The following is a 19,059-nucleotide window of genomic DNA, read 5'->3' on the forward strand; positions in this document are numbered from 1 at the left end:
TGCTGGGAGACGGGTTTCTGCTTCCACTACCTTTTCCTTTATGCTCAGTCCTTCTGTAAGAGATGCAGTAGGCCGTATTGTAACGTGTTGCTGTGTCCGTGCAGGAGGAGTATCAGAGTGAAGGGATCAGTTGGCACAATATAGATTACACGGACAATGTGGCCTGCATCCACTTAATCAGCAAGAAACCCACCGGCCTCTTCTACCTTCTGGATGAGGAAAGCAAGTATGTGCAACATCCGGGACGCTCCGAGTGTCTGGGGGGGCAGCATCATAGGGGGAAAGGGTGGGCATCTGGCACATTCTCTGGGGCAGGTGAGATGTGGGCAGCTAGAGCAGAGGTGAGGAGGCTGGGATCCTCAGTGGGGATACAGACAGGAGGAAAGGGGGCACTGGTATGTTCTGAGCTGGGGAGGGGGGGGGGTTCTGGGCCCATCAGAGCTGGAAGTAGCAGAGAGGGGGGCAGCTGTTCTTGGGGCGTTGTGAGCAAAAATATAGCGCTCCGCTGTGAGCAGCAGGAGGACGCGGAATATTCAAAAACGAGTTCAGTCCTCTCCCCCCGCTAACGTAATCCAAAGTGGGGGTTGCTAAAAATATATGGCCAGTATTTGACATTAAACAAGACAATCAAGCTGTTGTCATTTTTCCCACTTTTTTATGAAATGTTTTCATAGCCGGAAGGGGGATACAGAAGATAAAGTGCGGAGGAGAGTTGGAGACGGGTGCAGTGACCCCAAAATATATACTTCCATTACTAAAAAAAACACTGATTTCCGTTTAGTGACGTGTATTGTGCCCGTGTAAAGATTTTGTTGTGTACTCTTGTTTATCTGCCCATTTTATTTCTTGGCCCCTCCAGCTTCCCCCACGCTACGTACAACACCCTTCTCGCCAAGTTCAAGCAGCAGCACGAGGAGAACAAGTTCTTTGTGGGCACACCCGTCATGGAGCCTGCGTTTGTCATATGGCACTTTGCGGGGAAAGTCAAGTACCAGATCAAGGTGTGTGTGTGTGTGTGTGTACATTAATGTTTCCCTTTTCACAGGGACCAGTGAATTCTGTATGTCAGCTACTTATGTTCGTCTGACTAATGACTGCTTTGGAATTATTTTTTAAACAAAAGACAGAGCTAAGCTAATAACTTGACCTTTAAGGACTAGCAAACAGTCTGATCGCCAAAATACATTAGATAAAGATTTTTAAACCTCTATCCCAAAACCATTGGTTTCCCATCTGTCCAATTTTCCCCCTTTCCAAGTAAGGGTTAATCTGCCTTCACCATAAAACATGTCGCTATCCTTAGTTGACATTCGCCAGAGAGACTGACCCTTGAAGGAATTGTTCTCTTTCTGAGATCAGCTCTCTAACCACTACACCACCGCTCCTGCGTCTTTCTGCTGCAGGATTTCCGGGAGAAGAACACGGATTACATGAGACCGGACATCGTTGCTCTCCTGCGGAGCAGTGACAGCGCATACATCCGAGAGCTGATTGGGATGGATCCTGTGTCTGTTTTCCGCTGGTCCGTCTTGCGGGCGGCGATCCGGGCGATGGCCGTGCTTAATGAGGCCGGGAGGCAGCGGGCAGAGAGAACAGCTGGTATGACCGTTTCAATAGGTCATTGGTCACTATGTCAGTCTTTTGTGGAAGGGACAGAAGGTGTGATCTGTGGTTCCATTCTGTTTGTGTCCCTGTCACCATGGGGGGAAAGTGACACTTCATGAGGCATAGGTCACTTCTGTCACTGAGATGGGAGGGGAAGACGGCATGGGGGTCCCTTCTGTCTGTCCCTGTCATCCTGCGGTGGGAGGTTCAGAGTGGTTGAGTTATAGGTGCCTTCTGTCTGTCACACTGCAGGGATGGGACAGACTCGTGTTCTCTTCTGTCAGTCATCTTGCAGTGAGACTGCATAGGCCGTTGTGCCTGTGGGACCCTGCAGGTGAGTGACAGATTCTGGGTTTCCATCTGTCCCTGCCTTTGGGTTAATAGTTTGTTCTTCCTGCTGCAGGTTGACACGCAGAAGGAACCTACCTCCCATCTAGTATGTCCCTTACCATAGACAAGACAAAACAAAGAACAGCGCACAACGCTCATCGTGATACCAGTGTTATATTCTGTGCCTGTTTTCCACTTGCTTTATGTACGCAAAACCTTGAACCATTTTTATTATAAAATTGTACTTATATATTTCACGATGAGCATTGTGTGCTGTTCTTTGTTTTGTCTTGTCTAGTTACCCAGGGTCTTGGGCTACCCTTTGTGCAGCAGCAGACGCTCCATTTATTTGACTGGTAACACAGTTATTATATGACACTCACTTGGGTCTATAGTGGTATTATTTAATCACTATCATATCACAATTATTAATTCATTTTAGTTGCGCACTTGTATTGTTATTCTTTGTCCCTTACCATATCTGCAATCATCAAACACTTTCACTGCCAGAGGTAGCCAGCAATGGTGATCTGCAAAGGGTTAATGGGTGCAAAGATACAGCCCGGCTTGTTAAACTTATTCCTGGTCTCTTCCTTCACACGCAGGCGTGGTACGAAAAGGGGCCAGAGTCCCACTAGGTGAGCTACAGAGATCGAACACCCCCATGGAGAAAGTTTACCGGTGAGAAGGCGTTAATATTTGTTCCCCCTCTGCAGCTGGAGAGACCTGTGTCACATGTAAATGCATTGTAACAAAGGAAATAAAAGTGTGTGTGTGTGTGTGTGTGTGTGTGTGTGTGTGTGTGTGTGTGTGTGTGTGTGTGTGTGTGTGTGTGTGTGTGTGTGTGTGTGTGTGTGTGTGTGTGTGTGTTGCACTTTGAATATATTTCCAGCGCTCTGTTTATATTCCGTTTTTTATTAAGTCTTTTCAAATGTTTGAATTACATTGATCACATTCCTGTTGCTTCTGTGATGAGAAACTTTTAATAGTGGTTAAAAGCTTCTTTATTTATCCTAAAATATAAGGGGTATTAAACAAGCTACAGCAGTGTTACAGGCCCGGGAACTAAAAGGACCTTAAAAGGTTCACGATAAGGTGTGGGTGTGTGTGTTTTAAAATGGGATTTATATGGATTACAGGGTTTGCAATCCATGTTGGTTTGCACAACACAACATTTGGAAACCAGCCTTGCAATGCCATTATTTCCTTTAAATGTAACCTGACTTAAAGCAAAGATTTGCCTGTTTCTTTGCAAATTAAGAACTTTATTATCTACGGGAAGTTTGTCAATCAAGTGTTTACTCAACCTCTAGCCCAGGGGCTCCAGTCCTCAAGCCCCCACCCCCCAACATGTCAGATTTTCAGGATGTTCCTGGGGGGGGGGATTGCGGACTGGAGTTGAGTGCCCCTGCCCTAGCCCACCCTGTCCGTGTTAGGGCCTATAAGGGGGGGGGGGGGGGGAGTTTTTTGCCTGTGCAATCTCCTGTTCTGCACATATCACACAGAATGGAGCAGCCAGACAAAATCGCCCCCCTCCTAAGTCTCTGCTCCCCGTGTTTACAAACCAAGTCTAATTTTAAAATAACTTGAAAAAATAGTTCTGGGCTTCTGATTTCTGTAATAACGACACCAGTCACCCAGATGTGACCCTTTAAACCTTTCACTGGTTCAACTGGCCCGTTCACCCCATCGCTGCCAGAGCCAAGCAATGCATTGCGGATCCCCCTGGCAGCGTAAGCGTGAATATACTTTCACCAGAACACTCTTATTTTTCCGCTTCCCTCTCCGGGGGCCGTCTTCCCCTCCCCCTCACAGCCGTTCTCTGCTGGATTTCTCCTTTGAATGCTCCTCGGATTACGATATCGATGTATTTGAAGACATCATAGATAGTTATGAGAGTAAAAAGTAAGTGGGAGGGAGTGGCGGGTGTCACCACCCAGGGGAGAGAGGGGAGACCCCCACGCTCGCCATGTGACAGTTACACACACACACACACTTGAATCCATTTACCTCCATGATACCATTTCAAAGTGGTTCCCCTACTCCTGCGAGCAGCTATATTTTGGATAAAGGGCCATGTTTACTAAGCGTTGTTGCTTCCATGCTGTTAGACAACTTTACACCCCATTTAGGGCCATAATTACTAAATGCGACTGGCAGATGTCCTAACCCGTTGAGTGTCACGACCCCTCCGGCACTGGCGATCACATGATCGTTCTGTCACTGATGACGGCAGAAAGCCGTTCAACTTCTTCATAGATCCCGTTCAGCGCAGAAACGGGCAGTAACATTCTGACTACATTATCTAAATCTGCCCCATTTAAATTAATTTCTTTTAAATGGAGGGGGCGGGGGGATCCCCTAGTGTTCAAAAAACATGATTTCTCATCTCAAGTTACCATGACAACCCTTAGTCTTCCCTAGGCTCTGGGAGAGCTTCATTTTAACCGCGCTTCGTTTTGCAAATGGTTTATAACTCCTGAACGAAGCATCAGATTTCAAAATAAAAACTGCATTGGAAAGGGCGAGAGGAGCTCTGTTGAAGCAGAGAGAATAAAAATGAACAATGCGGACTGCTGCTTTAAGGAGTAGCACTGCTTAGTAAATATGGGCCAAAGTCTCCAGCACTGAGATGCAGATTATATCCAGGCTGGTCAGTCCTTGTATGTGGGATCAGCGTGGGTGCTGTCACATGGTAAGTGCTGGCAGTGTCATCGCCACACTCGCTCCTCTGAGTAAGGGAAACTGCATGCTGTAGGAAGGGCTATAACATGAACTCTCAATGCATGCCCCCCCATCAACATCAACTGCTTATAATACTTGTTATTTTCTTGACTGCGATGTGTGTGTGTGTTTGTGTATCGGTGGTTGTACCCCTTGCTTGGGTGAGGTTTATAACGTGTCTCTCTGCCTCTCACCCCCTGGTGCTGTCAGGGGGCTGCATGCTCAGTTGGTCAGCAGCATTAAAGGCCTCTCGTGGCAGGGGGAGGACCCAGCAGAGCTGCTCCGGTCCCTTACCCTGCGTCAGCACTCCCGCCTCCAGCCCCTGTGAGTGTGTGAGGGAGTCGCTGGGTCTGACTGACCCCCCCCGGAGCCGGGAGGGTCAGCAATAAAGCCATGTGCTGCAGCATAGGGGTTCAGTGCCGCAAAAGCTATTGGGATCTGCTTTGTGTGACCTACTAAAAGGGGATTATCAGCCCATGAAAGAAATGGCATACATACATACATACTAACAAAAGACAACTTGCCTGGGTGCTATGTATATAAATGTGTGTGTGTTTGAGCATTCTTTTACACGTGTGCACATGTACTATCTATGTTTACAAACACACACAACGGAGTCTCACTCCTGTCTCGATGGTCTCTGCTGCCCCCTGCCTGCTAATATGCTGTAATGCTGCCTGTGATACACGCAGTGCAGTGTGTGACCTGCACGCACTGACCAGACCAGAGCTAATCACCGTAATTGCTTGCAGAGGCCGCTGCCAAACTAACCGAATGCAACACCTAACTGGGAAGTAATAGGTGACAGCGACTAACTGCAACTAAAGTGCTAACTAAACACACTAACAGTTATTTGGAGGTAGGCTCAGCTTCTAACACTATTATCCTTTAATATCTCAACAGGAAAAGTAAAGGTATCCGCCAAAAGCAGCTCATTCCCAAGGTAATAACACCTCTGTGCATGAAATCCTGCTCTCAAGGAGCTACAACATGTCTTGTGGATCCTGACTAACGAGTCTTGTGATGTTTGATGTAGCCGTTAGCCGGGGCATGGAAGAAAACTTGAGTCTTCCTTGAGACAGGGACCTCTCTACGTTTTAGGAAAGGGGAGTGGTTTACGCCCCATCTGCTGATCGCTGGCCCATTCACACGTCTCTTTGTAACGTGGTAACTGTCGCGGAGTCCCACACTTATTTCTTCGTATTTTGGTTAAGCAATTTGTCTAGAGACCTTTATTGCAACAGCTATTAGTAAGGGGGCATTTAATACAAATCAGAACATTGCTGTCTTAGTTAACACAAAGGCACTAACATATATGCCCCCATCAGTCTACTTCATACTCAAAAGAAAGGCGTACATACAAATTTTGCAATGTCTGCCCATATGACTTAATCAGGCATTTATTTCTACATAATTACCAATTCTATTTTGCAAACTAACAAAAGGAAAGATATGATGTATGGCACACTCACAGCTACATCCTTCCCTCGCCTAACTACTCAAAGGGGGTTTAACAGATAAGAAGAAAAGCAAGAAAGCAAGGGGCCCTTCCCTAACGAAGGAACAACAGATCATCGTTTTAGTAAGCTGAAAGAGTTCAGAGAAAAAAATTCATTCATATACATGCCATTACCCTGTTGCCTATAGTACACTGTAACACAAATCATGATATTCTTTATAGCTATGGAAAAACAAAAGTCAGGTTATAGGTATACATAGAAAATACTGGGAAAATATTATACTTCTATATATCTTCCGTTTCTAAACAGAACCTGCTGGACTCGCAGTCTCTGAAGCTGATTGTGAGTTTGACACTTCATGATCGCACAACCAAGTCCTTGCTCCACCTGCACAAGAAGAAGAAGCCACCGAGTATCGGCGCCCAGTTTCAGGTGCGTCTCCCCCGCCCCAGGAATCCATTGTCTATCTCGCTAAATGTGCACAGGACTTTTAAACGTTAGAATACAGTCAGGAGTGATCAATACATGCAGTGTGAGCAGCACGATATCGGCACACGTCCTGACCGCCAATAATGCATCGCACACGGCAATTCATTACACAGCACACGTCCTGACCTCCGTACTGCATCGCACACGGCAATTCATTACACACCACACATCCTGACCTCCAATACTGCATCGCACACGGCAATTCATTACACAGCACACGTCCTGAACGCCGTACTGTATCGCACACGGCAATTCATTACACAGCACACGTCCTGAACGCCGTACTGTATCGCACACGGCAATTCATTACACAGCACACGTCCTGAACGCCGTACTGTATCGCACACGGCAATTCATTACACAGCACACATCCTGACCTCCGTACTGTATCGTACACTGCAATTCATTACACAACACACATCCTGACCTCCGTACTGTATCGTACACTGCAATTCATTACACAACACACATCCTGACCTCCGTACTATATCGCACACTGCAATTCATTACACAAGCATCCTGACCTCCGTACTGCATCGCACACAGCAATTCATTACACAACACACATCCTGACCTCCGTACTGCATCGCACACTGCAATTCATTACACAACACACATCCTGACCTCCGTACTGCATCGCACACTGCAATTCATTACACAACACACATCCTGACCTCCGTACTGCATCGCATACTGCAATTCATTACACAGCACACATCCTGACCTCTGTACTGCATCGCACACGGCAATTCATTACACAGCACACGTCCTGACCTCCGTACTGTATCGTACACTGCAATTCATTACACAACACACATCCTGACCTCCGTACTGTATCGCACACTGCAATTCATTACACAAGCATCCTGACCTCCGTACTGCATTGCACACAGCAATTCATTACACAGCACACGTCCTGACCTCCGTACGGCATCGCACACTGCAATTCATTACACAACGCACGTCCTGACCTCCGTACTGTATTGCACGCTGCAATTCATTACACAACACACGTCTTGACCTCCGTACTGCATCGCACACTGCAATTCGTTAATATAGCGATGCATATCCTGTGTGGAGATCTCCCACTTCAGAGGTTGCCCCATTACTTCAAGGCCGCCCCTTCCCCATGACTCTTTTTCTCTATACAGAATGTTATGCCCTAGACACGCAGGCAAACATTGGGACTGAACATTTAGGTTCTTGCCCTTTGTAAGATAGCATGACGCTGACATATAGTGTAGCTCAGTACCAGCCACGTGAGTGACAAAGGGCCGATCTCTTCCAGACATCACTTAACAAGCTCCTGGAGACACTGGGAAAAGCTGAACCTTTCTTCATCCGATGCATCCGATCTAACGCAGAGAAGGTACCTGGCCGTCCTCACCTGTGTTATCAGGGAAATGTCATCTAAATGGGCACATGGCAGACCGAGAAATGTTCACAAATTATCAATGTAATTAGGTTTCTTTTAAAAATGGTCACTCGCCATGTAACATTTTTACTTGTTACCTCTGAAAGAACGAAGACTATTTCTTTTCCCCCATAGGGCGCTGTGTAATTGAATAGTTTTTTGGTGCTTTCCCTTTATCAGTTAGGTGGCTGAAAAAGTTTGCCCGTGTGTACAGAAGTTTGCACACAGCCTCACCACCAACCTTTCACATGTTAGAAAATTAGATTTATAGTTTTAATTGTGTGTGTGTGTGTGTGTGTGTGTGTGTTTTTTCAAAAAAATTATATATAATATATCATACAGTTTGGGAAAACCAGACGTTGTTTCCCTGAGGCGTTGGTGTGTCTGCGCTCTCATGGGGAATCCTCCCTTCCTGGCTTCAGAAGTCTGGCTGAGATCTCTGCGTGCTCCTAACATGCTATGACACGCAGTCCCTGCGCAGCGTGCTCTGTTCTCTGCGTGCTCCTAACATGCTATGACACGCAGTCCCTGAGCAGCGCGCTCTGTTCTCTGCGTGCTCCTAACATGCTATGACACGCAGTCCCTGAGCAGTGGGTTCTGTTCTCTGCGTGCTCCTAACATGCTATGACATGCAGTCCCTGCGCAGCGTGCTCTGTTCTCTGCGTGCTCCTAACATGCTATGACACGCAGTCCCTGAGCAGCGCGCTCTGTTCGCTGCGTGCTCCTAACATGCTATGACACGCAGTCCATGAGCAGCGTGCTCCTAACATGCTATGACACGCAGTCCCTGAGCAGCGCGCTCTGTTCTCTGCGTGCTCCTAACATGCTATGACACGCAGTCCCTGAGCAGCGGGTTCTGTTCTCTGCGTGCTCCTAACATGCTATGACACGCAGTCCCTGAGCAGCGTGTTCTGTTCTCTGCGTGCTCCTAACATGCTATGACACGCAGTCCCTGAGCAGCGGGTTCTGTTCTCTGCGTGCTCCTAACATGCTATGACACGCAGTCCCTGAGCAGCGGGCTCTGTTCTCTGCGTGCTCCTAACATGCTATGACACGCAGTCCATGAGCAGCGTGCTCCTAACATGCTATGACACGCAGTCCCTGAGCAGCGCGCTCTGTTCTCTGCGTGCTCCTAACATGCTATGACACGCAGTCCCTGAGCAGCAGGTTCTGTTCTCTGCGTGCTCCTAACATGCTATGACACGCAGTCCCTGAGCAGCGGGTTCTGTTCTCTGCGTGCTCCTAACATGCTATGACACGCAGTCCCTGAGCAGCGGGTTCTGTTCTCTGCGTGCTCCTAACATGCTATGACACGCAGTCCCTGAGCAGCGGGTTCTGTTCTCTGCGTGCTCCTAACATGCTATGACACGCAGTCCCTGAGCAGCGCGCTCTGTTCTCTGCGTGCTCCTAACATGCTATGACACGCAGTCCATGAGCAGCGTGCTCCTAACATGCTATGACACGCAGTCCCTGAGCAGCGCGCTCTGTTCTCTGCGTGCTCCTAACATGCTATGACACGCAGTCCCTGAGCAGCGGGTTCTGTTCTCTGCGTGCTCCTAACATGCTATGACACGCAGTCCCTGAGCAGCGGGTTATGTTCTCTGCGTGCTCCTAACATGCTATGACACGCAGTCCCTGAGCAGCGGGTTCTGTTCTCTGCGTGCTCCTAACATGCTATGACACGCAGTCCCTGAGCAGCGTGCTCTGTTCTCTGCGTGCTCCTAACATGCTATGACACGCAGTCCCTGAGCAGCGCGCTCTGTTCTCTGCGTGCTCCTAACATGCTATGACACGCAGTCCCTGAGCAGCGCGCTCTGTTCTCTGCGTGCTCCTAACATGCTATGACACGCAATCCCTGAGCAGCGGGTTCTGTTCTCTGCGTGCTCCTAACATGCTATGACACGCAGTCCCTGAGCAGCGGGTTCTGTTCTCTGCGTGCTCCTAACATGCTATGACACACAGTCCCTGAGCAGCGGGCTCTGTTCTCTGCGTGCTCCTAACATGCTATGACACGCAGTCCCTGAGCAGCGGGTTCTGTTCTCTGCGTGCTCCTAACATGCTATGACACGCAGTCCCTGAGCAGCGGGTTCTGTTCTCTGCGTGCTCCTAACATGCTATGACACGCAGTCCCTGAGCAGCGGGCTCTGTTCTCTGAGTGCTCCTAACATGCTATGACACGCAGTCCATGAGCAGCGTGCTCCTAACATGCTATGATACGCAGTCCCTGAGCAGCGCGCTCTGTTCTCTGCGTGCTCCTAACATGCTATGACACGCAGTCCCTGAGCAGCGGGCTCTGTTCTCTGCGTGCTCCTAACATGGCGGTCCCTGAGCAGCGGGCTCTGTTCTCTGCGTGCTCCTAACATGCTATGACACGCAGTCCCTGAGCAGCGGGTTCTGTTCTCTGCGTGCTCCTAACATGCTATGACACGCAGTCCCTGAGCAGCGGGCTCTGTTCTCTGAGTGCTCCTAACATGCTATGACACGCAGTCCATGAGCAGCGTGCTCCTAACATGCTATGACACGCAGTCCCTGAGCAGCGCGCTCTGTTCTCTGCGTGCTCCTAACATGCTATGACACGCAGTCCCTGAGCAGCGGGCTCTGTTCTCTGCGTGCTCCTAACATGGCGGTCCCTGAGCAGCGGGCTCTGTTCTCTGCGTGCTCCTAACATGGCGGTCCCTGAGCAGCGCGCTCTGTTCTCTGCGTGCTCCTAACATGGCGGTCCCTGAGCAGCGCGCTCTGTTCTCTGCGTGCTCCTAACATGGCGGTCCCTGAGCAGCGGGCTCTGTTCTCTGCGTGCTCCTAACATGGCGGTCCCTGAGCAGCGCGCTCTGTTCTCTGCGTGCTCCTAACATGGCGGTCCCTGAGCAGCGCGCTCTGTTCTCTGCGTGCTCCTAACATGGCGGTCCCTGAGCAGCGCGCTCTGTTCTCTGCGTGCTCCTAACATGGCGGTCCCTGAGCAGCGCGCTCTGTTCTCTGCGTGCTCCTAACATGGTGGTCCCTGAGCAGCGCGCTCTGTTCTCTGCGTGCTCCTAACATGGCGGTCCCTGAGCAGCGCGCTCTGTTCTCTGCGTGCTCCTAACATGGCGGTCCCTGAGCAGCGGGCTCTGTTCTCTGCGTGCTCCTAACATGGCGGTCCCTGAGCAGCGCGCTCTGTTCTCTGCGTGCTCCTAACATGGCGGTCCCTGAGCAGCGCGCTCTGTTCTCTGCGTGCTCCTAACATGGCGGTCCCTGAGCAGCGCGCTCTGTTCTCTGCGTGCTCCTAACATGGCGGTCCCTGAGCAGCGCGCTCTGTTCTCTGCGTGCTCCTAACATGGCGGTCCCTGAGCAGCGCGCTCTGTTCTCTGCGTGCTCCTAACATGGCGGTCCCTGAGCAGCGCGCTCTGTTCTCTGCGTGCTCCTAACATGGCGGTCCCTGAGCAGCGCGCTCTGTTCTCTGCGTGCTCCTAACATGGCGGTCCCTGAGCAGCGCGCTCTGTTCTCTGCGTGCTCCTAACATGGCGGTCCCTGAGCAGCGGGCTCTGTTCTCTGCGTGCTCCTAACATGGCGGTCCCTGAGCAGCGCGCTCTGTTCTCTGCGTGCTCCTAACATGGCGGTCCCTGAGCAGCGCGCTCTGTTCTCTGCGTGCTCCTAACATGGCGGTCCCTGAGCAGCGCGCTCTGTTCTCTGCGTGCTCCTAACATGGCGGTCCCTGAGCAGCGCGCTCTGTTCTCTGCGTGCTCCTAACATGGCGGTCCCTGAGCAGCGCGCTCTGTTCTCTGCGTGCTCCTAACATGGCGGTCCCTGAGCAGCGCGCTCTGTTCTCTGCGTGCTCCTAACATGGCGGTCCCTGAGCAGCGCGCTCTGTTCTCTGCGTGCTCCTAACATGGCGGTCCCTGAGCAGCGCGCTCTGTTCTCTGCGTGCTCCTAACATGGCGGTCCCTGAGCAGCGCGCTCTGTTCTCTGCGTGCTCCTAACATGGCGGTCCCTGAGCAGCGCGCTCTGTTCTCTGCGTGCTCCTAACATGGCGGTCCCTGAGCAGCGCGCTCTGTTCTCTGCGTGCTCCTAACATGGCGGTCCCTGAGCAGCGCGCTCTGTTTTCTCTTCAGATGGAGATGAAGTTCGATGAAAGTCTGGTCCTTCAGCAGCTTCGATACACGGGGATGTTGGAAACCGTGCGGATCCGGAGGTCTGGTTACAGTGCCAAGTACACCTTCCAGGTACTGTGCGGTTCCAAGCGCCTGTGTTGGACTCTTCCCAAACAGTACAATGCTGTCTGCTTTCACCTCTAGTTTTCTCTTTGCCCCCTCTTTTTTTTTTTTCTTTTTTTTTTTTTTTGTAAATTGGGTTTTATTCCTTAAAAATTAGCCCAAAGCCTAAATGAATACGGCTACTAATCCCCTCTTGCTGGAGTTCAGAGATCCTTATCAAAGCAGCTGAGGATGGGGTGGGATTTCTGATGAGACTCTTTGCAGTCTGTATGGCAAACACCTTTGTGCTGCCTACTGGGTTAGAGCAAGTGAGAATAACCAGCAGGAGTTGTGCCATGTAGACGCTAGCGCAGGCCTTGGTCCTTTTAAAATAAAAAGGACACCCAAAGTGGTGTTAATCTGTTTTAAAGGGTATCACTTCCAAGATGGGTCATTGGGGAGAGGGTGGGGGTTTGAGTCCCGGGAGGCACGGTGCCGTCACCGATGACGTTCCACTTCCTTATAGATCGCGTTGGAACACAATCTCCCCTAGAAAAACGAGAGGGACGCTAGTAACGTACCGACTATTACGTCGTGAGGCCGCCAGAGCGCCGGGCCCCGTGACGCAGGAGCGATGTCTAAAGGGCACCCAAAGGGTTAAACGCTGCACAATAGAGGAACATGTCAATGTACCTCGCTTCCTTAGTCCCAACCAATGTTAGAGTGAAACTGCTGCACTTTGTTTTGGTTCCCGTGTCCCAGGGGTCCTATGGCATTTTAGCATTTTTACCGTGGCTAATGATGACCCTGTAATTACTTTACAACCACGAATCCAGCGCGTTTCTAAAGGTTATAATAAAACCCCGTCCAAAGGGTTTCGTTACCATTGAAAAATGTAATGGAGGAAAAAAAACAAAACCTGCAAAAATACCGGTTATTTAGTAGACTGGTCTCCGGCGACATATCTTAATTAACTCCTATCCCTGCCGGCAGGGCCTTGCCACGCTTTTGCTCTGACGAGGGGTTTAACCGCGCTGTTCGGTCTGCTCCCCAGGACTTCGCTAATCAGTTCCAAGTGCTGCTCCCCAAATCCGCTGCTACGCCAAAAGACGCCATCGCAGAACTGCTGGAGAGGCTGGGCCTGCACCCGCACAATTACCAGATCGGGAAGACCAAGGTCTGACCAAAAGTTTCATTATCTTACCTTTTGCAACAGCAGTTTGTATGAGCACAGCAGCGTCGTCTGCTTTAATATTTCATTATTCCGTTTTTTTCTTTCCTCCAGCCCAGCAAATCGTCCAGGGTTTTTAGTTTATTTTTTGGATATTTTTCTATTTTTATTAATACATTTAATACATTAATACATTTAATACATTTTTGTTGAGGTAGGTGCTTCCAGGAATATTCAAGTGTTCATTTCTTTTAATGGGCCTGGATTCTAACTTTTAGTTGTAATAATGTGTACAAAACTTCCCAAACCTCACAGGTCTCTCATATGTTCAGAGCTTTCCAAACCTCACAGGTCTCTCCTTCACATGCACAGAGCTTCCCAAACCTCACCAGTCTCTCCTTCACATGCACAGAACTACCCAAACCTCACCAGTCTCCTCTTCCTGTGCACTGCCAGGTGTTTATGAAAGAGCCGGAGCGGCAGACACTGCAGGACACCCTGCACCAGGCGGTTATCAGGAAGATCATCCTCCTGCAGAGCTTTTTCCGGATGGCCATGGACAGGAAGGCCTTCCTGAGAATGAAACTCGCTGCTGTGAGCATACAGGTGGGATCAACACCCTAGTGTTAGCTGGATAACCGCTGCACCCTGCATAGAGCACAATCCGTGGCCTAAACCTTTCACTGTCTGGGAGCAATGCAATTAAGTGTCCAGGAGGTTAAAATGGAGCTCTCCCCAGGGCCCAGTGCTGTATAAGTTTACCATGGTAACATCCGAAGCTAGAGATTAAGGGAGACATCATTTCTAACACTTAAAACATTTTTTTTAAAGAGCAGAACCTGCTGAGGCAGCGAAATACTAACATTTATCATATTTATCCTGATCAGTCCCTAAAAAACCTCCCTGAGAGCCTCGGTAACCACATTGGGACTCTATGGAATAGATTATACAGTCAGTTTAGTTTATATTAATGTCTGTTATTTCAGCGTTTAACGTATATACTTTCCCTAAAATAAAGTGAAGAAAATATACAGGACTTGTTGCGTTTTGGAAAGAGAGCCAAGTTGAACCTATCTGGGCTAATCATCCTACACATGACCCTGGCCTCCAGAATAGTCCCTGTGGCTGCCCGCCCGGCGGGGAAACCGCGCAGCAGGCAGAGGAGCCAGGAGCGGGAAGGCAGACACACACACTCACCGTCTGCTCTGCACAAAGCGGAAGCCCCGCCCCCGGCTTCCTCAGACCTGCTTGCGACCAATCCCCTTCATCCCGGCCGGCATTCTAAGCCCCGCCTCCTTCATTCAAACCCATGCAGCTCTTCATCCAATCCCCCGGCAGCATTCACTCACACAGAGAATACTTACCAGCAGCCGCATCCTCCTCACCGCCGCCGTAACCGGGACACATTGGCTGGGACGCAAAAATATTCATTGTGGGCCGCATCCCCCTATTCTCTCTCCCTTCCCTCCCCACCCCCATTCGCTCAATCCCCTTTATTCTCTCTCCCCCCACCCATCTCCCTCTCCCCCCCCTCCATTCTCTCCCCCCTTCCCCCATTCTCTCTCTGACCTGCACAGACACACACAGCCACTGACCTACAGACACACACACAGACCTACAGACACCAACACAGACAGACCAACAAAGACAATGACCACACACAGACACCCACACAGTCACTGCTGGCCTGCACAGACACACACAGCCACTGATACACACAGCCACAGATACACACACTCCCCCCAACACACACACACTCTCTCCTCCCCCCCACACACACACACTCTCCCCCCCCCACACACACTCCCCACACCCCCCCACACACACACTCTCACCCCACACACACACTCTCCCCCCACACACACACTCTCCACCCATACACACACTCTCCCCCACACACACACTCTCCCCTCCCCACACCCTGTCCCCCCCCCCACACCCTCTCCCCCCCCCCCCACACACACTCTCCTCCCCACACACACTCTCTCCTCCCCACACACACTCTCCACCCCCCACACACACACACTCTTCCCCCCCACACACACACTCTTCCCCCCCACACACACACTCTCCCCCCCCCACACACACTCTCCCCCTGACACACACTCTCCCCCTGACACACACTCTCCCCCCGCACACACACTCTCCCCCACACACACACTCTCCCCCCACACACACTCTCTCCCCCCCCACACACACATTCTCCCTCCCCCCACACACACATTCACTCTCCATCCCCCCCCACACACATAATCTCCCCCCTCCCCCCACACACATACACTCTCCCCCCCACACACACACTCTCCCCCACACACATTCTCCCCCCCACACACTCCCCCCCACACACACACTCTCCCCCCCACACACACACTCCCCCCCACACACACACTCCCCCACACACACACTCCCCCCCCCATACACTCTCCCCCCCCCCACACACACACACTTTCCCTCCCCCCCACACACACACTCTCCCCCCTCCACACACACACTCTCCCCCCCCATACAAACACACTCTCCCCCTCACACACACACTCTCCCCCCCACACACTCTCCCCCCCCACACACAACTTCCCCCCCCCACACACAGACTCTACCCCCACACACACACACTCCCCCCTGCACACTCCCCCCCACACACTCCCCCCCACACACACACACTCTCCCCCCACACACTATCCCCCCCACACACACTCACTCTCCCTCCTCCCCACACACACACTCTCCCTCCCCCCCACACACTCTCCCTCCCCCCCCCCCACACACACTCTCCCTCCCCCCCCCACTCACACACAAAGTTGTTGGCCGCATGTGCCCGCGGGCCGCGAGTTTGACATGCTTGTTCTACGAGGACCTATACAGTGGAGAAAAAGTGGCACATAATGGAATGACAAAAATGGCTCTGAGGGAGTTCCTGACGAGCTCAGGCCTGCCAAAACTGAATAGGTTGGACAGAGAGTACCTAGGTGCAGATTCTACAATTGAGGAATTAACACAGGTCATTGAGGAGCTGAAGCCGTCAAAGGATTCGGGTCCAGGTGGCTTTTCAGGCCTCTAATATAAGAAATTCCTTAAACATCTGGCCCCGTTTGCTCCAGATGTTTAATGCAGTCTTAGCGGGGGCCTCATTCCCGGAACGGATGCTCCAAGTGTCTATCACAGTAATACACAAACCAGGTATAGATCCGCTAGATTGTAAAAGTTATAGCTAATATAACTAATACTTTTTACCCAGGAGCAGGAGGAGGGGGCCAGTCTCTGTATGAAATTCGAGCACAAACTGTTCAAGGATCTCTGCCTTGGTACGCTGTTCTGGTTGTATCCACAAGTGGTGGGCTATGGCCCAGGGTCTGTCTCTGTGTATTTGACTGTCCGGACCACTGCCGGTAGGTCTCCGGGGTGAGTCCTAGATGATCCAGAATGGCAGCCTTTAGTCTCTGATAGTCCGTGGCCTCGTCTGCCGGTAGAGCCTGGTTGGCTGCCTGCGTTTCTCCTATGAGGTTTGGAGCCAAAGTCGTTACCCAGCGACCAACTGTCCAGCCCTGGGCAGTGGCTACCCTTTTAAAAGAGAAGAGGAAAGCCTCTGGGTCTTCTGTTGGCTTTATTTTAGGCAGCATCACCAGCGATTTATTTGGAATCTATGGTCTGACTGAGACTGCACCTGGAGCCAGCATGTGGAGGAGCTTTTCTGTTTTCTGAGCCTGCTTGCTGGTGCAGGAACTGAGAAAACATTTCCTCCATTTTTTTAATGTGTGCCCTTTGGATGCATGGGCCATCCAAGATCCCACTTCGCACCACCTGTGGCAGGACGGCTTCGCAATAGGGTCAGTAGGAGTCCCAACCAGTGAGTAAGGCTTTTAACTCCAGTGGTTTATTTTCCACAATCAAATAAACATTAGGCACACTGTCCCTTTAAGGCAAACAAACCATAAAATAAAACCCTACTCCATTAGGGGACTAACTATACAGAAGGTCCCTATCTCTCCTCTGGGTAGCTAGCCTACTTCCAGGTTAAACAAGATTATGCAAATATCTGCAGTGAAAATATATAAAGTCCTTATCTGTGTTTGGGGAGCTTTGTCCCTAGAGAGTCCAAGTAATCCCTTCTGGATACTGCAACAGCAGCTTTAATTCCTCTGCAGGGTTAGGAGGCTGGTTACTAGTAGACAGGGCTGTGTCCAGCAGGCTTGTCTCAGCTTGTGGCAAACCTCTGTCTGGGGGAGCAGAACCTCCGGCGTACTTCCTGGTTTGGAAAAGTCTCTCTCCCTTCCTGCTCAGGTCTGGCATCTTATACAGCTGCCTGACAGCTACCTTAACTCAGCCCTGATGCCCAGGTATCTCTGTGTTAACCCTCTGACTGGTGGTTTCAGACGTCAGAGGTATGTTTCCCATGCATAATTGACAGCGAATGACTTCACCCTGTCACAATCATCCTCCTTCAGAGCTTTTTCAGGATGGTCATGGACAGGAAAGCCTTCCTGAGAATGAAACTCGCTGCTGTGAGCATACAGCAGCGGCAGCTCTTATTCGAGCAAATGCCGCTGGCTGAATGAGGCTGGGAAGCGGGTAGCCGCGGCGCGTGGCGGCGCACTGTGACGTCACGGTCACAAGCGCGCCCGGCTTCCCCGTCTTCCCCGGCTTCCCCAGGCTTCCCCGACACCCCTGGAGTTCAAATCTAGGTAAGCGGGGGTGCGGGGAAGCAGAGGGGCAGAGTAGAAGCCGGGTTCGGGGTGTCTTTGGGGGGGTAATTGCGCGCGATGTGGAGGGGGGGTGCGTGGGGGAAACGCGGCGGCGCGCGTTTCTGACTGGCGGCAGCTGGGGTAGATCCCGGCATGCCGCCGGCATTTACTTTAATAAAGTATGTCGCTACTGTACAGATGAGGTCAACACCCTAGTGTTAGCTGGATGACCGCTGCACCCTGCATAGAGCACAATCCGAGGCCTAACCCAGGGGTGCGCAAACTGGGGGGCACAACATTTTCAGAGTGCGGCGCTTAGAAGCCCCATGCTCTTCCCCACAACATTTAAATTAAATGCCGGGGGAGAGCGCGAGGCCTCTGTAAGGCTCTTACTTTGTCTCCGGCGGCTTCTTGTGGGTGCAGACAAAGCTTGCTTACCCCTGGCTTAAACCTTTCACTGTCAGGGAACAATGTGTTGCAGGCATCTCCGGCAGTGAAAGGATTAATCATACTACGTATTCAAACCTTGTTTTTTTTTTTTTTGTTTTGTTTTTCCCTGTATATAGTTTAAAAAATAAATTATATTAAAAAAACACGGATTGCTCTTTCCAACACGGTTTTTATTTTTAAAATCTGATGCTTTGTTCAGGAGATAGAAGCTTATGCAATATTAAGTGTCTGGGAGGTTAAAATAGAGCTCTCCCCAGGGCCCAGTGCTGTATAAAGTTTACCATGGTAACATCTGAAGCAAGAGATTAATGGAGACATAATTTCTAACTGTAGCCAGGTCCCCTCTGGCTCCCCGGTTCCCCGCCCTCTCTCCTCTTAACTCCGCTGCTGCCGTGTGGTTGCGGGTGGCGGCGAGCTCGCCAGCGGCCCCTCTGCAGGGTGCCGCCATGTTGGATTGGTGCATACGCATGCGCAAAGGCTCGCGCAGAAAGTGCGTGGCGGCCATTGAAGGGTTGCACATGCGCAGTGGAGTGAGCGCACATGGCGGCCCATAGGTGCTTAGGGGCAGGAG

The 19,059-nt window shown here is 50.9% G+C and overlaps 1 protein-coding gene across 1 annotated transcript in view; it reads left to right on the forward strand.

Annotated features, from left to right (window-relative positions):
• LOC142474877 (unconventional myosin-IXb-like) overlaps positions 1–19,059 on the forward strand; it is a 115,956-nt gene that overhangs the window by 43,828 nt on the left and 53,069 nt on the right. Inside the window, exons 12-22 of the mRNA XM_075581021.1 lie at positions 105–226; positions 860–1,001; positions 1,404–1,599; positions 2,541–2,616; positions 4,870–4,983; positions 5,563–5,602; positions 6,429–6,551; positions 7,897–7,977; positions 12,108–12,218; positions 13,243–13,365; positions 13,816–13,965. Of these exons, the coding sequence (XP_075437136.1) occupies positions 105–226; positions 860–1,001; positions 1,404–1,599; positions 2,541–2,616; positions 4,870–4,983; positions 5,563–5,602; positions 6,429–6,551; positions 7,897–7,977; positions 12,108–12,218; positions 13,243–13,365; positions 13,816–13,965 (1,278 nt within the window). The remainder of the gene's footprint in view (positions 1–104; positions 227–859; positions 1,002–1,403; positions 1,600–2,540; positions 2,617–4,869; positions 4,984–5,562; positions 5,603–6,428; positions 6,552–7,896; positions 7,978–12,107; positions 12,219–13,242; positions 13,366–13,815; positions 13,966–19,059) is intronic.

Source organism: Ascaphus truei, unplaced genomic scaffold (genome assembly GCF_040206685.1).
Source record: "Ascaphus truei isolate aAscTru1 unplaced genomic scaffold, aAscTru1.hap1 HAP1_SCAFFOLD_1000, whole genome shotgun sequence".
In the NCBI taxonomy this organism is placed as follows: Eukaryota; Metazoa; Chordata; class Amphibia; order Anura; family Ascaphidae; genus Ascaphus; species Ascaphus truei.